General features: G+C 36.6%; 1 protein-coding gene across 1 annotated transcript in view; it reads right to left on the bottom strand.

Moving 5' to 3' along the window:
• The window catches only part of acap3a (ArfGAP with coiled-coil, ankyrin repeat and PH domains 3a), a gene marked incomplete at its 3' end in the record, with an annotated part of 96,635 nt that overhangs the window by 792 nt on the left and 77,447 nt on the right, over positions 1-18,396 (bottom strand). Inside the window, exons 11-23 of the mRNA XM_079802550.1 lie at positions 17,888-17,939; positions 17,311-17,411; positions 16,267-16,378; positions 13,104-13,312; positions 10,368-10,437; positions 10,161-10,255; positions 9,853-10,070; positions 9,528-9,629; positions 8,354-8,446; positions 8,049-8,269; positions 7,786-7,895; positions 7,123-7,233; positions 6,409-6,470 (exon numbers count right to left, since the gene is read on the bottom strand). Of these exons, the coding sequence (XP_079658676.1) occupies positions 6,409-6,470; positions 7,123-7,233; positions 7,786-7,895; positions 8,049-8,269; positions 8,354-8,446; positions 9,528-9,629; positions 9,853-10,070; positions 10,161-10,255; positions 10,368-10,437; positions 13,104-13,312; positions 16,267-16,378; positions 17,311-17,411; positions 17,888-17,939 (1,556 nt within the window). The remainder of the gene's footprint in view (positions 1-6,408; positions 6,471-7,122; positions 7,234-7,785; positions 7,896-8,048; positions 8,270-8,353; positions 8,447-9,527; positions 9,630-9,852; positions 10,071-10,160; positions 10,256-10,367; positions 10,438-13,103; positions 13,313-16,266; positions 16,379-17,310; positions 17,412-17,887; positions 17,940-18,396) is intronic.

Genomic DNA, 18,396 nt, shown 5'->3' with positions numbered 1-18,396 from the left:
TCTGCGACGTGCCAAGGTTTCACGTCGAAAAGGTCACACTAGACTTAGGCAGAAATACCGCCCCCGTGTTTACAAAGCACTCGTGCGAAGACTAATACAAACGTCCTTTAGCAAAAAAAAGGTAAAACAACGATGTCAGACGATTTTTAAGGTGAAGATGGAGTGTTTTTGATAAAGGGTGTTTGTATTAGTCCTCGCATGTTTGCTTGGGACGGTACTTCCACCTACGTCTACCGTGTGATTACACAATCCATGGCCGTCTCAGAGCAGCACAAGATGAGCATTTGAGGTTATAAAGTATATTAATTTCTTTTTTAAATGACCGATGGTTTGGCTAGATAAGACCCTATTCCTCATCTGGGATCGCGCAGAGCCTCTGAAGCCCTTCCTTTGAAACTGCATTGATTTGGACCTTCAACATTTTGGTTGCCATGGAAGTCTATGATGTGGAGAAAAATCCTGGAATGTTTTCCTCAAAAAACGTAATTTCTTCGACTGAAGAAAGAAAGACATGAACATCTTGGATGAGATGGGGGTGAGTAAAATATCAGGATATTTTCATTTTGAAGTGAACTAATCCTTTAATGATAAATACATTTTTAACAGTCATTTGTAACAATGTAATCGACACAATCATTATTTGAAGTGTCATGTTATTTTATAATACGGGATATAATAGGGGATTTGTTCTATTTTGATACCTTACAGTGTTGAGTTAAAAACTTGCAATTGTAAGAAAAAAGTCAGAATTGTGAGATAAAAACTCACAATAATATTTTTAATCTCACTGTATCTCACAATTCCAGCTTTTTTCTCAGAATTGAGAAATATAGTATACTTAAAATTCTGACTCTTTTCACACAATCGTGAGTTTATGTCACAATTCTGAGGATAAAAGTCACAATTGCGAGTTATAAACTCAGAATTGTGAGAAATATAGTCAGAATTGCAAGATATGAAGTTAAAATTCTTACTTTTGAGTTTTTAACTCGCAATTATGAGTTTTTTCTAAGAATTGTAGGATATAAACTCACAATTGTGTGAAAAAAGTTGTGACATGAAAAGTTACAATAGTTACCTTTTACGTTTTATTCTGTGGTGGAAACAAGCTTTCATATGCTTTGCATAGAATTGAAAATGATGCTAAAATAGTCTAATCTTATGTTAGAAGTTTAGTAAAGCTTTACTAATGCAAAAAGCAGGCCTCTGAATTGCAAAGTAAGGCAAATAAGTCTATTACAATAAGTGTTTTCATCACACTTTAGAATTAAGGGACAGAAACGACACTATAAAGCACCCCCAGCAAAATGAACCTTCTCCAGATCTTTGTGCCATAGGGTCTTTGTACTGTCTCGTAACCATGACAACAACTGAAACTTTGGAGTGGACAAAAGGGTGGGTTTGAACACATTGCCAAACGGTGAATTTCACATGCTTGATTTACAATGAGGAGACTGTCCCTGTCTTCCCAGGACGGGTACTCATGCGTACTGACCAGTGCAGGAGAACCATTTAAAGAGAGATTTCAGTTTAAATAGAAGTTCTGTTGAGTTTTAAACTTATAATAGCAGTCTGTGGGTCAACCATGTACCTGTTGTGCATTTTTGTCAACACGTTTGTTTTTATAAAATGAGGTATGAGTTATTTTACTAACAGAGATACTAAGCAATTTTATGTGGTAATTAACACAATAATATTTATAATGAAAATATATTGTTTTAAAACTGTTAATGCAATCAATTGAATTGCACTTATCAAATCGGTTAATAGCGATTAATCGAATCTAACAAAAGCTTGTAAATATATAATATACAGTATATACATATATATGTGTGTGTGTGTGTGTGTATATATATATATATATATATATATATATATATATATATATATATATATATATATATATATATAAACGTATGCAAGATGCGATTAAGCGCAAACTTTTATGCAAGATGCAGTTAATCACGATTAGTCAATATGACGCCACCAGATAGTAGTAGTAATAATAATAATAATAATAATAATAATAATAACAACATTATACACTATTGTTTACGATTTTGGGGTCAGTAATATTTTTATTAAATTGCTCATTTAATTTAATTTTCTAAATGTTAGGGTTAGGGTCAAAATTTTAAGCAGAACAACTGTTTTCAACATTGATAATCATCAATAATAAATGTTTCTTGAGCATCAAATCATCATATTAGAATGATTTCTGAAGGATCATGTGACACTGAAGACTGGAGTAATGATGCTGAAAATTCAGCTTTGACATCACAGGAATAATTTACATTTTAAAATTAGAATAGATAACATATATTTTAAATTATAATAATATTATAGGACAACATTATAATATTACAGAATGTTTTGATTTTTTTTTAATCAAATAAAACCAGCCTTGGTGAGCGCAAGACATTACTTTAAAAAACATTAAAAAAAATCTTACCGACCATCAATTTTTTGAAAGATAGTGTATATTTAATATTATATATATTTAACATATAATATATATTTTTAACTCTGACATTCTAAGAGCTCTATTTGATTCAGTCAGAGGAACATATTAAAATAATTTAAAGGCAAAATAAATGTTAATTTCAAAATGAATATTACTATTTTTAAATGTAAATGATCAGGCTCTCTCCCCGAACATAAGAACAGAACTAGAGGGTTTTAAAAAATCATCCCAGAAGAAAATAGGGAATTTCCTCAAAAACTTTGAGTGAGTTGTGTTAATGCAGGCTGTTATATAATAGTGCACACTAACTCCAGCAGACAGAGAAGAAAGAGGCAGGAGAAGAAAAGCCAAGCACAAGCAGTTAGTACTTCATTCACGTTTCATTTATTGTCGTGATTCTTTTCGGGATTAGGAGGAAATGACAGATAAAAGGGCAGAAACGAAGAGCAAAAGGGGCGGGGGCGGGGACAGTTGCAGAGGTTCTAATTTACACAAGAATCTTCAGTTATACAATATTCAGACATCATTTACAAAATCGCAGCATGACACCGACATGAAAAGAAAAGCAGAAATATGAAAGCAAGCAGTAGAAGAGGTTATGTGCTACAGCCACCATCTAGAAAAAATCTTGTTCTACGGTATTTTTTTTAAATATTGGTGCATCGTCTTATTTATTTTGAATAAAATGCTTTTGGTTGTCCAGTTGTTCGCCGCTTCAGGAGTCATACTGTTTCGATATTCACAAAACGTTAAACAGAAAGTGCTACGATTTCTGGGCCAGCGAGACAAAAACATGTCGGGGAACAACTTCACAGCATTATAGCCTGTTCAGAAACTACAAATAACACATTTACAAATGAATTTTCTCTCAACAAGTGCTATGTTTTTGATTGCATTGGGAAAAAGGGTCCTTATACACTAACATGTCTGTGGTCTTTGGTTGAGATCTGGAGTTAAAGTACACATAACATAATCAAGACACACCATGAGAACATGTCTTATGAATATATTTATGACTGCCAGGTATAAATATATATATGACATCACGTTAACTGGTTGACGACGTCGTCCAATAGTATGCTCATGCTTTATAGTATCCACTCCACTATAAAGCAGAAGCTTTGGAATTGAGACCGTATTATGACATTTCATTCGCACACACAGATTCATGAAGGGCAAAAAGCAGCAGGAAATCAAACGGACCAGAGCAACAGCAATCAATGCGCTGAAGATAACAGAAATGAACAAACAAAAATTAAAATACTGCATTATTCTATAACAACATACACTACCGTTCAAAAGGTTGGGGGTCAGAAAGATTTTTTGGAAAGAAATTGTTACTTTTATTCAGCAAGGATGCATTAAATTAATCAAAAGTGATTTTTAAATGTTGCAAAATATTTTTATTTAGAATAAATGCTATTATTTACAACTTTATATTCATTGAAGAATCCTGAAAAAAGTATAACGTTTCCCAAAAAAATATTAAGCAGCACCACTGTTTTCAACAACAATAATAATAATTAATGTGTCTTGAGCAGCAAATCAGCCTATTAGAAGGATTTCTGAAGGATCATGTGACACTGAAGACTGGCGTAATGATGCTGAAAAATCAGCTTTGATCACAGGAATAAATTACATTTTACAATATATTCAAATAGAAAACAGTTCTTTTAAATTGTAATAATATTTTACCATTTTTAATCAAATAAATGCAGCCTTGATAAGCTTAAGAAACTTATTTTCAAAAATATTATGAAATCCTACTAACCCCAAACGTTGAACGGTAGTGTCTTGTTAATCTGTATTTTTTTAATTTTACAACTCAGTAATTGAATTGACAATTTTGTTTTTTGTGTCTAAACTGAGTTTGGTTGCAAACTGTAAAATTCACAAGTATAAGAAGTTACAAAAATACAATCTGTTACCACAATATAAAAAAAAAAAAAGCATTGTATCACTGCACTATTGCTCTGGGCGGTACTCATAAAAGCATAAAAATCCCGTTTGAGGCATTTTCTACACCATCATCCATAAAAGCAAACAAAAGCGACAGTGGAGTTAATAAAAAGTGCATAACAGTGGCATTTAAGTCGACAAAATCACGTTTTCAGTTAGTAGATTAGACATTTTATACATTTATGACATATAATAAATCACAGTTTTTGATCCCACTCTCCCTCATGCGTTTGCAAGCACAAAGCAGTTTTAAGAGGCTGATCTGTTCAAACCATGTGTACAAAAATGCCTCTAAAACACTGTCAGAATAGATAGACAACTGCCTAACATACTGTATAATACTGTTTGAAGTGTAAGTGATGCGTGAAAGTGCAGCGACTCTGAAGGTTAGTTCATCAAACTGTTTAGATAAGGGCTCTGTAAACCCGGGCTCAGACTACAGGAGTTTCAGGGCGATTTATGCCCGAAAAATGCGTCCAGGGCATCAGTCGGTTCCAATGTTCGGCCCAGATTATCTGGTAATGTGAGGAGTTTATCTGCTCGCGGGCACATTGGGGCCGCCCCGACAATATGTTTTTAAATCGGATGATTACGACTATGTTTCCGTCAGTGCTTCTACAATAGCCAATGACTGAAGTGACAAACTTTTGAAATGGTGACTGTGAAACAACCAGCAGCTGTACGGGTCCGGTGGACAACGGAGATGGAGGAAACGTCTGGTCGAAATGTGGCAACACGGCTGCCTTTATAATATAATGTCTACAGCAGGGTGCCATTTTGAATCCATTTTGTTTACATCCGCTTCCCAGAGATCACGTTAGGTGCTAAATCTAGCATGATAACCTTAAGAATATTTGAATATCTTGTAGTGTGTGCAGGTTTGAGATTTGAAAGAAGATTCTCCTCATGTGTGTGATGCAACCTGATTTCACAATCGGTTAGGATTTAAAAACTCCTGTTGTCTGAGTCCGGCTTAAGATCAGCGATTTCAATAGTCTGTGAATCTGGTATTTGACCAATACCTAAAACTACAGCTAACCTCCATAATATAAAGAATGACACGAAAAACTGTCTTGAAATGAGTAGCACCACTGTTTGCTAGGCCAAACTATTGTCGCGTTTCCACCACAGGAACTTTACCCAGGAATAGGGACTTTGGGGTGGTACTCGGTGAGTTTCGACCGCAGGAACTGGGGTCTAAATGAAGTTCCGGGTAAAATGTCCCTGCTCGCGAGGTAGTACTTTTTCAAAGTTCAGGAACTTTCTGGGGTGGGACTTGGGCGCTGGACATGCTGAATGGTTGAGTTCACACACACATTTTAATTCAACCTAAAAGTCTGTTGGTGCGTGCAGTTGTTCTCTATTCAAATCAACAATGGAGTTTAAAAAATATGACAGATGGACCGACGACGAGGTTCAGGCTTTGTTTAGCTTGTATGCGGAGGACGAAATCCAGTGGGAGCTGGAAAGTCGTGCGCAGTCCTACATCACCGGACTAATCTTCATGGTACTTTAGACGTACCATGAAGATGGAAACGCAGACAGCAACAAGACTGGGGGAAAAAAGTTCCTGGGACAATTTGTTCCGGGTAATTTCTGTGAAAAACGGGGCTTATGGTGGCCAGTCAATCATGTGACTAACTTTGAAATGTTTGAAATCTGCAGCATGTAAAGTAAGGGTCAACAAGTTCTGGGATATGGATAACCAGCCCTAACCAGTTTGAGCGAGATGGTCTAATAGGTTAAACTTGGCCCCATGGGCTGGAAGTTCGCCTGATCAACCCCCTAAACCAGCTTGGACCAGGTAATGACAACTCCAACTTTCCAGCAAGACTGGCCCATCTTTACAGATAAACACATGGCAGGTGGGAATGATGGGAAAGCGCTACGCTGGGCTCTCTAGCACTCTGCTATGTTGAGACAGATAAACTCTTGTATGCATTTCTTATACTGCTGCTCTGTGGGACTGCTGCTAGAATATTGACCTGGCTGACCGAACGGACCCTCCGACTCGCGCATCTCCTCGTTCATACGTGCTAGACGTAACCTGTCGAGAGAGAACAAAAAAAAAAAAGAGGTTTGATTTGGAATCAATTTCTTATGTACACTACCATTCAAAACTTTGGGTCGGTAAGATTTTTAAAAATGTTATTGAAAAAGGTCTCTTATGCTCACCAAAGATAAAAAATATAGTAAAAACTTTCAAATATTATTACAGTTTCTTATTATTATCAGTGTTGAAAACAGCTGTGCTGCTTAATGTTTTTGTGGAAACCATGATACATTTTTTTCAGGATTCTTTGATAAATATATAGTTCAACAGCGTTTACTTGAAATACAAATATTTTGCAACATTATTTACAGTCACTCTTGATCAATTTAATGCATCCTTGTTGAATAAAATTATTAATTTCTAATAAATGCATATTACTAGGATATTGGCCTTTTATTAGTACTTATAAAGCACATATTAATGCCTAATTCTGCTTGACCATATTCTACATCCCTAATACCTAAACTTAACAACAACCTCCCTAACTATTAATAAGCAGTAATTGGGAGTTTACTGAGGCAAAAGTTGTATTTAATAGTGTTAATAGTGAGTTGTAGCATAAAGAGTGACCAAAAAATCATACTGACCCCAAACTTTTGAACGGTAGTGTAAATATATAGAAGCACATAGGAACTTTTAAACTTACAGAGTAACTATGTCAGCGTTTGCCGCTTGAACTGCTATGCTCAGTGGGTCATGTCCATCCTCATCACCATCGTTCTGGGTCGCTCCTCGTTTCAGGAACAAACACACTTGACTGGGAAATAAAACAACAGAAGATAAAGTAAATACATTTGCAGAAAAGTTTTGCTAATAATACACATTGTTTTGGCCATGTATCATTCCATGTAAATATCCTAATGGTAAAACCATGGTGATATCTAATAAGTACCATGTAAACGCCACAGTCCATGAATATGGTAAATATTCAGTACAATGGTATAAATAAAAAAGTATAATGATACTGATATTTGAGACATCACCAAACAGGACATTTATGTAGGGTATTGAGCTATTAAGTAAACATGATGTAAAACATGAATTAAAAGTAAAAGTAAAATTGATTCATAGAGGGAATATTACACACAGGGTTGTCCCATTAATGCCATAGAAGAACCATTTTGGTTCCTCAAAGAACCTTTCAGTGAACAGTTCTTTAAAGAACATTTGAATCCTATGAAGAACCTTTCAACTATAAAGCAACTTTTGTGCAGTGAAAAGGTTCCATGGGGTTCTTTTTGGAATCATAGATGGCGATAAAGAAGCTTTATTTTTAATGAGTGTAAGACAGAAAATGAAGTGCCCTCACCCAGTATGGCCCAGGTACGTGGCGTGATGCAGCGGGCCTCTCCCTCTGTGATCTCTTTGGTTGACATCTGCAGCATTTTGGAGCAGAAACTCACAGGCTATCAAGGAACCCTGGATGTCAAAAAAACTGAGGATTAGGGCTTTAAAACCGCAAAATGGATCATGGTTGTTTAAAAACTGGAAGTTTACATTCACTTCTTATTCTTTAGGTTACTGTTAATATGTGTGTAAGCAATGCATCTGAATATTTTTGGACTGACTCACTCCGATCACAGCCTGAATAAGGGGGCTTTTCCCCTCATTCTCCTCATTGACCGAGTTGACGTCAGCTCCGTGTGCCAGAGCTTCAGCCATGATGGGCAGATTGCGCGCCTGACAGGCCTTATAGAGTAACGCTCCGGGATCCAGTTCTCGCAAATCCTCTGGATCCGATGCCTCCGGCTCAAGTTCAGCCTCATTACTTGAGTCTTCAGATACCTCACACTCTGACCATTACAAAAACACATGTAACACATGATTAATCTGCTTCAACAGTCAGTGTGGAATATGAAGACTTGGTTAACACTCACCCTCCTCTGTGACACTGTCCACCACAGACTCAAACACCAAGACGTCAGTGCTGCCGTCAGTACTGCCACCTAACCCACTGTCACTGCTCAGACCTGCAGGACCAACACAAGCCCACCACGGGCGCATTACAACTCTAGAGCGTCGATAACACCCAACAAGCACTGACAGCAAACATGATGAATCCATGTGTCACAGTTATACAGTCAACTATATAAAATCACACACACACACACACACACACACACACACACACACACACACACACACACACACACACACACACACACACACACACACACACACACACACACACACACACACACACACACACACACACACACACACACACACACACACACACACACACACACACACACACACACACACACACAAACTAAGCAACAAAAGCAAAAGTATAAAAGAAAAGCACAAAGCAAAAACAAAACAACAAAGCAAATCAGAATTCAAAGCATAGCTAAATAAAACAAAAGCAAGACAAAAAAACACCAAAAATAAACAAAAAGCTAAAATATAAAACAACAAAAGTTTACAAAAATGAAAACAAAGCAAAACGCAAAGCAACAAAAGTAAATAAAAACAAAGCAAAGGAAATGCAAAACAAAATACAAAATAAAAGTAAACAAAAAGCAAAGTGAAACAAAGCAACAAAACAAAACAAATGTATACAAAAAACGAAGCTATAAATAAAGCAAACCCGCATGCAAGGCAAAAAAAAAAAACAGCAAAAGTAAGCACAAAATGAAGAAAATCAAAACAATAAATCAAAGCACAAGGCAACGAAAGTAAACAAACAACAAAGCAAAGCAGACTTCAAAGCAAAACAAAGCACAGTAAAGCAAAATAAAACAAAGCAAAAAGTAAACAAAACAAATCAACATGCAAGGCTAAACTAAACAAAAACAGCAAAAGTAAACACAAAACAAAAAAATGTAAACAATAACACAAAGCAAAGCACAAGGCAACAAAAGTAAATAAAAAACAAAGCAACAAAAGCATACAAAAACGAAGCTAATTAAATGCAAGGCAAAACAAAACAAAAAAACAAAGAAAAGAACTAAACAAAGAAAAAACAGAACAAACAAACAAATCACAAACCAAGCAATTAAACCAAGTGTAAAATTATAATTCCATTGGCCAGCATATAATACTTACTGCGAGGCCCTGATCCAGTGTCAAAATAGGAGAAAAGAGTGTCCAACTCATCTGGGCAAAAGAGGGATTCCCGTCTAAACTTTCTCTCCAGAGCAGCAGTCGCTGAAAGTTGGGGAAAAAAAAACCTTTTACCATTTAACACTTCTACTGACGTTACCATTATTCACTGATGGTGTGAGATAGTAATGCTATGACACGGAATGATTTCCATATTCATGTATCACGGTATATCACACAATACCATGGTGTTATCAAGCATTGAATTGTCCAAAAAACATGGTAGTTTCTTAAACAGTCACTAATAAAAACCATTTGCATTGATTACCTGAGGAAAGGGTTGCAGGAGATGCACTGCCTGGATCCTGTCTGTACTTCCGGTGGGCTTTGGGGACGGTGGTGGCGCTGTTATGCCTCCTGCATTTCCTGGATTTCCATCGGTGCTCGGATTTTCTCCCGCTTTTAACCAGAACCTCACCCGTCATCATCTTCTTCAGGAACTTCTTCTCCACATACTTAGCTTTGATCCAGGCCTCCTTTTCTTGCCTGAAAAGTCGAGGCGCAACTGAGCATTTAACATTCAGCCTGGCTAATAAAGAGGCGATTTTTTTTCCCCATGTGTCCCTCATCACTCACCTGGAGCTGCTGGGTCCCGGTTTCTTCTGGCCCTGCTCTTCACAGCTCCCTTCATAGATGTGGTTGATGATACTGTTTCCTAGTTCACACATCAGCTGCATTACGACAGAACAGACAGCAGTTATTGTCACAGCATGTTTGCTCATGTCACACTGAAAGGTCATCCTAGAGAGATTAGGAGAGAACGATCTGGATATTTGAGCAGACCTTCAGTAACTCCGGTTCCCATGAGTCCAGGGTGAGAGAACGGACCTTTGAACAGTGCACTCCCAAACTCCTGTGAAAAGAAGGAAAAACGTTGGTCAAAAAAAAGTTACACTACACAAATACTGTTACATGAATGAAATTCATCAAAGAATCAAAGAATGAACGGTTATCTTTTCTATTCATCACTGAATGAAAAATAAAACATACACAACATTTCTCCCAAATCTATTCGCCATCTTGGATGCCTGTCACATTGCACTTTGGGATTGTCTTTGTCACAAAAGATATATGACATTATACAAAATAATCGATAATTGCAAACATAAATGCGATATACAAAATATAAATGCGATAATTAAACATAACCCAAAAACACAATACATGTGCAATTATTTCTACTGCAAAACAACTTTGCATAAATAGATTTCATAAACAACAACAATCATCACCATCATAATCATTGTTATAATTTATGCAATTTTACTTTTTTTTTAAACTAGTTTTGTGCTAGAAATGGTTGAATAATAATTATGTTTTTTTCAAATCGCATTAATAATGATGGTAATGATGTTTGTTGTTTCTATTATTCATTGTTGTATAAATTTTTTTTTGCATAAATAACACCGCATAAATAATGATGATGATATTGATAGTTGTTATTCATGCTTATTAGTATTATATTAACTAACAATTTAGCATAAATGGCATTAATGATAATTATGGTTGTTATTATTATTATCATTTTTATAAATAAAACCACATAAATGATGATGATTATGGTTGTTGTTATATATTATATTATTATATTGTATTATTGTACAATTTTGCATAACAACTTTTTCATAACAAATTGCATGAACAACAATGATTATTATCATGGTTATAATTTTTTTCTTGTATTCTAATGATTATTTTTTATTATTGTGTCAAAATGAAACAATTAAAACATATTTTATGTAAATATATGTTTTGCATATCCGTTATTTGACACAAATAATCAGCATTCTATAGTTTATAAAAAGCTATATCTGCTAGTCTCTAACTGTAAACTTTATTTGACAGAAAAGTTTCTGAATCAGCTGCTGAAGCTCTCCAAGGGCGTCAAACTCCCACCATTCACTAACAAATCAAGCAAGATGTTTCCCACTCGAGCCGAGGAGAGCAGCACCGGGGCGGCTGGCCCACACAGTCATGTAAATGTGTGTTCTGCCCACTTGATCAGCACGTTTCCTGGCAACCGAGTTGGAACGGGTGAAGATTGTGTGTTGGTTTGCCACACTGAGCTCACATGAGACTTTTGCTCCAGACAGTGTGAGAGGTGTGGCGTCAGGGAGAGCATGAATATTCATAAGATGCTCCAGACAGGCTTGCATGCATAAACAGCCAGTGTGTCAATGTTTTGGTGACAATGTGATATTCAAAGGTCAGGTTAATATGTCTCATGGACTGTTAAAATGGGTAAAATTATGGAAAACATGATTTTATTTGCACTTTTGAAACTGAGCAAGGGTAGAGAAGGGGTGGAAAACGGTCATAAAATAAATTGTTTTACTGTAATCCTACTGTTTTTGATGCAAGAAACCACAAATACTATCCAAGCAACAAATATTTTATTTTAATTTGATTACAATGAACTGTTGATGAAATATTAAGTATATACAACATTTAATAATATTAACAATAATAATAATAATAACAACAATATAATTATTATATAATTATATAATAATAATAGTATCACTAACATTAATATTAACAATAATTGTAATAATAATTATTATGATTATTATTAGTACTAGTAGCAGTAGAAGTATATTAAAAATAATTATTTGTAGTAGTGGTAGTATTTTTTTTATTAGCGATTTATGCAAAATTGTTCAATAATAATAATATTATTATTAACATTAATATTAAAATAATAATAATTATTATTAACAATTTATGCAAAAACATTTGATGAAAGGGTTGAAAAACAATATGTATTATTATATTCATATATATATATATATATATATATATATATATATATATATATATATATATATATATATATATATATATATATATATATATATATATATATATATATATATAATTTGCATAAATTGATACTACTACTGTTAATAATTATTACTATTAGTGGTAGTTTATTAGAAGTAGAAGCAATTTATGCAAAGTTGTTTTGTAATGGTTGAATAATTATAATAATGAATTATATTATTATTAGTAGAAGTATATTAAAAATAATAATTTGTAGTAGTAATATTGTTATTATTAGTGAGTTAAGCAAAATTGTGTTACGATAGAAATGGTTGAATATTATTATTATTTACATTAATATTAGAATAATAATAACAGTAATTGTTATTATTAATAGTAGGTAGTAGTGAAGATTATTATTAACAATTCATGCAAAAAAAAATTCAGATGAAAGGGTTGGATAATAATAATAATAACAATAACAATAATAATAATAATAATAATAATAATATTTTCCTTTATATTTAGCGCTTTCTGCCTATTGGAAAGAAACAGCAGACGCTGACCTTCTCTCTTGTCCCGACAACCCTACGGTCACTCCTCACATTGCCTCGGACTAATGAGAGAATCAAATCTGACCTAATCCAATTAGGAAACCCGACCAAGCCCAGGGGGAGTGACGCAACGTTTACAGTGGCTGGTCTGGTCATAGACCTTTTCTTTTGGTGATGCGTTATGATCACTTTCATGCCTTACCTGTGAATGCCGGAGCACTCGATGCAGAGCAGGACGCCCAGATTGATGCTGGCCCAGCGGGGGTCAGCCTGCCCACAGTCACAGCACTGCTGGTTTCCCGGCAGACACAGGATACGCTGCAGAATGCTCTCGCCCCTCCCACTGCGCTCTCTGGGCTCATTTGCGGAGTCTATACTGCTGATGGACGGTGAGGCGGTCCGGTCCAAACGCTGGAGACAGACACACAAAAGAGCACAGAGTTACTGAGGGAAATGACACATAATTATGATGGACTTGGGAAGTTTGAATAATTTATGTGAAGCAACTCTCCCTTTCAACAAAACAATGATTTATGGATTTGTTTGTGTTCATCAGGTTTACAAAAGTCTTCAAATGGCATAGTACTCTAAAATAATTTACTGAAAGAATGATTTCTGAAGGATCATGTGACTGAAGACTGGAGTAATGATGCTGAAAATTCAGCTTTGCGTCACAGAAATCAATAATATTTTTAAAGTATATTCAAATAGAAAGCCATTATTTTAAATTGAAATAATATTTCACAATATTACAGATTTTTCTGTATTTTTGATGAGGTAAATGCAGGCTTGATGAGCATAAGAAACGTCTTTGAAAAACATTAAAAATAGTAATGTTTCCAAACTTTTGACCGCTACCATACACACACACACTTACAGTATATGATGATTTTTTCCTGTATTTACTGTATCTACTTACCCATCCCTATTTGAGTATAGAGTGATTTTGTCATCATTTCCGTAACACAAACTGATTGATTCTCATTTATTAAAATGTACACTCACCTAAAGGATTATTAGGAACACCTGTTCAATTTCTCATTAATGCAATTATCTAATCAACCAATCACATGGCAGTTGCTTCAATGCATTTAGGGGTGTGGTCCTGGTCAAGACAATCTCCTGAACTCCAAACTGAATGTCAGAATGGGAAAGAAAGGTGATTTAAGCAATTTTGAGCGTGGCATGGTTGTTGGTGCCAGACGGGCCGGTCTGAGTATTTCACAATCTGCTCAGTTACTGGGATTTTCACGCACAACCATTTCTAGGGTTTACAAAGAATGGTGTGAAAAGGGAAAAACATCCAGTATGCGGCAGTCATGTGGGCGAAAATGCCTTGTTGATGCTAGAGGTCAGAGGAGAATGGGCCGACTGATTCAAGCTGATAGAAGAGCAACGTTGACTGAAATAACCACTCGTTACAACCGAGGTATGCAGCAAATCATTTGTGAAGCCACAACACGCACAACCTTGAGGCGGATGGGCTACAACAGCAGAAGACCCCACCGGGTACCACTCATCTCCACTACAAATAGGAAAAAGAGGCTACAATTTGCACGAGCTCACCAAAATTGGACAGTTGAAGACTGGAAAAATGTTGCCTGGTCTAATGAGTCTCGATTTCTGTTGAGACATTCAGATGGTAGAGTCAGAATTTGGCGTAAACAGAATGAGAACATGGATCCATAATGCCTTGTTACCACTGTGCAGGCTGGTGGTGGTGGTGTAATGGTGTGGGGGATGTTTTCTTGGCACACTTTAGGCCCCTTAGTGCCAATTGGGCATCGTTTAAATGCCACGGCCTACCTGAGCATTGTTTCTGACCATGTCCATCCCTTTATGACCACCATGTACCCATCCTCTGATGGCTACTTCCAGCAGGATAATGCACCATGTCACAAAGCTCGAATCATTTAAAATTGGTTTCTTGAACATGACAATGAGTTCACTGGACTAAAATGGCCCCCACAGTCACCAGATCTCAACCCAATAGAGCATCTTTGGGATGTGGTGGAACGGGAGCTTCGTGCCCTGGATGTGCATCCCACAAATCTCCATCAACTGCAAGATGCTATCCTATCAATATGGGCCAACATTTCTAAAGAATGCTTTCAGCACCTTGTTGAATCAATGCCACGTAGAATTAAAGGTGAACTATGTAAGATTTTTGCAGTAAAATATCCCAAAACCACTAGGCCAGTGTTATATATTTTGTTCAGTTGAATACTTAGAATATCCCAAATGTTTCCAACTATTTGTAAATCGTGAGAAATTGCTATTTTAACCAAGGAACCGGGACGTGTGAGCTATGCGTTTGAGGCAGTCGCCTGTCGATTGCGTCATATCTGCGTCACCCTCGGTTTCCGGTTTTATTTAGCAGAAATACTGTACTCTTTACAGTGTGAACAAGTGTCATAGCAGCCGCCGAGCGAACGTCATAACTTCCTTTTCAACACACTCAGATATATCTAATACATAAACAGAGTTGCGTTACCTCATACTCATGACTGGAAAAGAGGAAGTGGGCCGGCGACCGTGTCATAATAAAAGTCCCGCTGGCGACTATGCCATAATAACAGTCCCGCTCTTCAATTGCTCCTGCGGCCTTGCTCAGCTCCACAACACTCGGTCCTGCTCTGCTTCAGACTACAGTAATGTTAATAATCGCATCCATGAACATGATTTCTGCCCGAGTCCTATCCCGACTCTTTTCCACCGGCTGTGAGGTGAAGACCACATGTCCTAAGAGTCTGCGCTCAAACGTGCCGTCATCAAACTACGCCTTAGTTTTGAACAGGCGACCTCTAGTGGACGGAAAAGTTACATAGTATAGCTTTAAGGCAGTTCTGAAGGCGAAAGGGGGCCAAACACAGTATTAGTATGGTATTCCTAATAATCCTTTAGGTGAGTGTAGACTAGGTGTGGGATACGATACGATACACGATACCGATATTATCACGATACAGCAATTCTGCTGATACTAGACAATCCTCAATATCTGTCTAACTATGAAAACAAAATGCCCGTGAAAAGGTTAAGTGCAGGTTTTCCAGACTTTGGACTTAAACGTTGCTGGGGCATCTATTATTTTACTCACACTGCTGTCCGCCATCCTGTTAAAAACCTCTTTGTCTTAGGCTAGTTAACTTATGTTCAAGTTTCCCTCATTCATGTGTTGAGCGCCACCTCCAGGAGCCATGAGGTAGTGACGCTGGCAACAGGGCAATATATTTAGAGCGTCTTATTTTATTAATTAAAATATTGATATTTGGCGCCAGCGTATCGATTTTCGTATCGCACGGAGAGGACAACGATATATTGCCTTATCGATATTTTGTCCAACCCCTAATGTAGACTGTACAAACCTCAATATAATAATTGTCTGGACTCTCTCTGTACGCTGAGGCGATGCTGGCTTGGACCGCCTGGATCCAGGCCTGCCGAAGTTTCTCTGACTCGGCCTGTAACATACAGCTCCTACAATATACATCCATAGAAAACAATTACTAGTTATGCAGCTCTAAAAGACTTCTTTAACCCTTGTGCGTCCTTATGGACATTTTTGTCTTTGGATAATTTAGCCTGTGTTAATGCCAACTGCATACATTTTGGCACAGTTGTGTATTTTTATTGGAATTTTACTATTTCTGTTTTGCACTGGGTACACAAAATAGTTCCTTTCAGGACCTTTTGGACAAAAATGTCCCCATTAAAATGGCAATTTTCTATCCCAGGCCCATTTAACTATAAAATTATGCAATATTTGTTCATTTCATTCTGTTGGAAAGGGAGTCAAAATGTAAATTTTTACTATTTTTTACCAGATGGTGCCACTTTCTTGGGTTTGGTCTATAAAGCAAATACTCACTTTATTCCTGTTTTCTGCTTCTGCATATTATAAAGCCTATTTGACATATTATGCAGCTATAATTGTGTGGGTGTGTTGGTGTGGATGTCAGAGTGTGGTTTGTATGTGTGTGATAAAACAATTGGGTGTGTGTGCTTGTAATATTTGAGAGAGAAAAACATGCTGTGTGCACCAGTGGAGCTTTGCTGGCTTCCAGTGAGGTAAATTTGGCACCCAAACAAAATCATACTGAATGCTCAATCTTTGAGATATTAACCTCAAATTTGGAACACAACTTCTTTTAATGTATGAATTTGAGTTTTGGAGTTCAACATGTTTCATAAAATATATATTTCATCATAATTTTCATACATTTTAAACCTCTAACTTTTTTTTGCTTTCACTTTTTAAACTTATCTGTGCTCCCAAGATTAATTATTTACGACATGGACATTTTTGTCCTCTATGGACCTATGTGTAACTTATTTGAATTGACGCACAAGGGTTAAGAGGAAAATCTGAAGTCTGAGCGTCACTGAAAAGGAACTGGTCAAGGACTCACTTGGTGGGAGACACGACTTCAAAACAGAACCTCCTCTCGATGTCCTCGCAAGGTTTCACAGAGCACAGTCTCAAGTCCTCCACAACCACCGTCAGCGAATCCTGTGGAAGACGAAGATTCCTCAAGAAGCCTGAACTTTGCTGACTTCAAGAAAAGCGCTTTAAATAACCCTATTCCCCTCTGAAGTGTATTAAACAGCACGGCGTCACAGTGATTTAAGCAAGCACCCTGAGTAAGCACTTCGACAGGAATATATAGACGTTCTCCGAACAGACGAAGAGCAGGCAGCACTGTGCGCTTTCATTGATTTGTCGGGGAATGAGTTTGTTATCTTCAAAAAGACTGAGTGCTTTGGAGATATGCTGCCTGGCTAAACTAGAACTACTGTATCTAACAGCTCAGTGAGCGGTGAGGTGAAGATTCACCATCATTGATTCGGAGCTGAAGAATTCAGCTGACCCACTGACACATTCTCTCGAGGTACTGTATAGAGTAGAGTTACTTGTTAAAATCAATGACAGATTACCTGTCTAAACTGCTGTGACTTCTGTGTCCAGTTATGCTGAGTTGAACTTACCTTTAGTTTCTTCTGATAAACCAACTGGCCATTTTGGATGGAGAACCATCGCCTGAAAAAAAGAGAAAACACACACACAAGGAATTAGTTACTTAATTCCTAATTTCTTAAACAATACCATTATCGTCTCCATGTAAAGAATTTGTGAAAACGATGACGTCATTCACATGCTTATTACATGTTCAGTCTAGTGTTGCACAATATACCGGTAACTAGAAAGGTATCGGGATACCCTGCTATTAAAAATTATATGAAATTTTAGGATGACTTTAAGAATGACAGCACTCTAATAATAGCAGTATTTCTTAATTTGCATGGATGTGACATGACGCGAGTGCAGAGCTCTGCTTCCACTGTTTATGCTCACTAAACAATAGAAGCAGAACAGTCAAATATATACGCCCAGTGCTTGACAAAGGAAGCAGCAAAGAAATGCATGCATGAGAAAAGAAAGCGCAGGAATTGCTTTCAGACAGCATGCGATCACGACTTCAGTTCGGTTTTGCATG

Source organism: Gobio gobio, assembly GCF_949357685.1.
Source record: "Gobio gobio genome assembly, chromosome: 21".
NCBI lineage: Eukaryota > Metazoa > Chordata > Actinopteri > Cypriniformes > Gobionidae > Gobio > Gobio gobio.
This window is presented reverse-complemented; position numbering and strand designations above follow the sequence as displayed.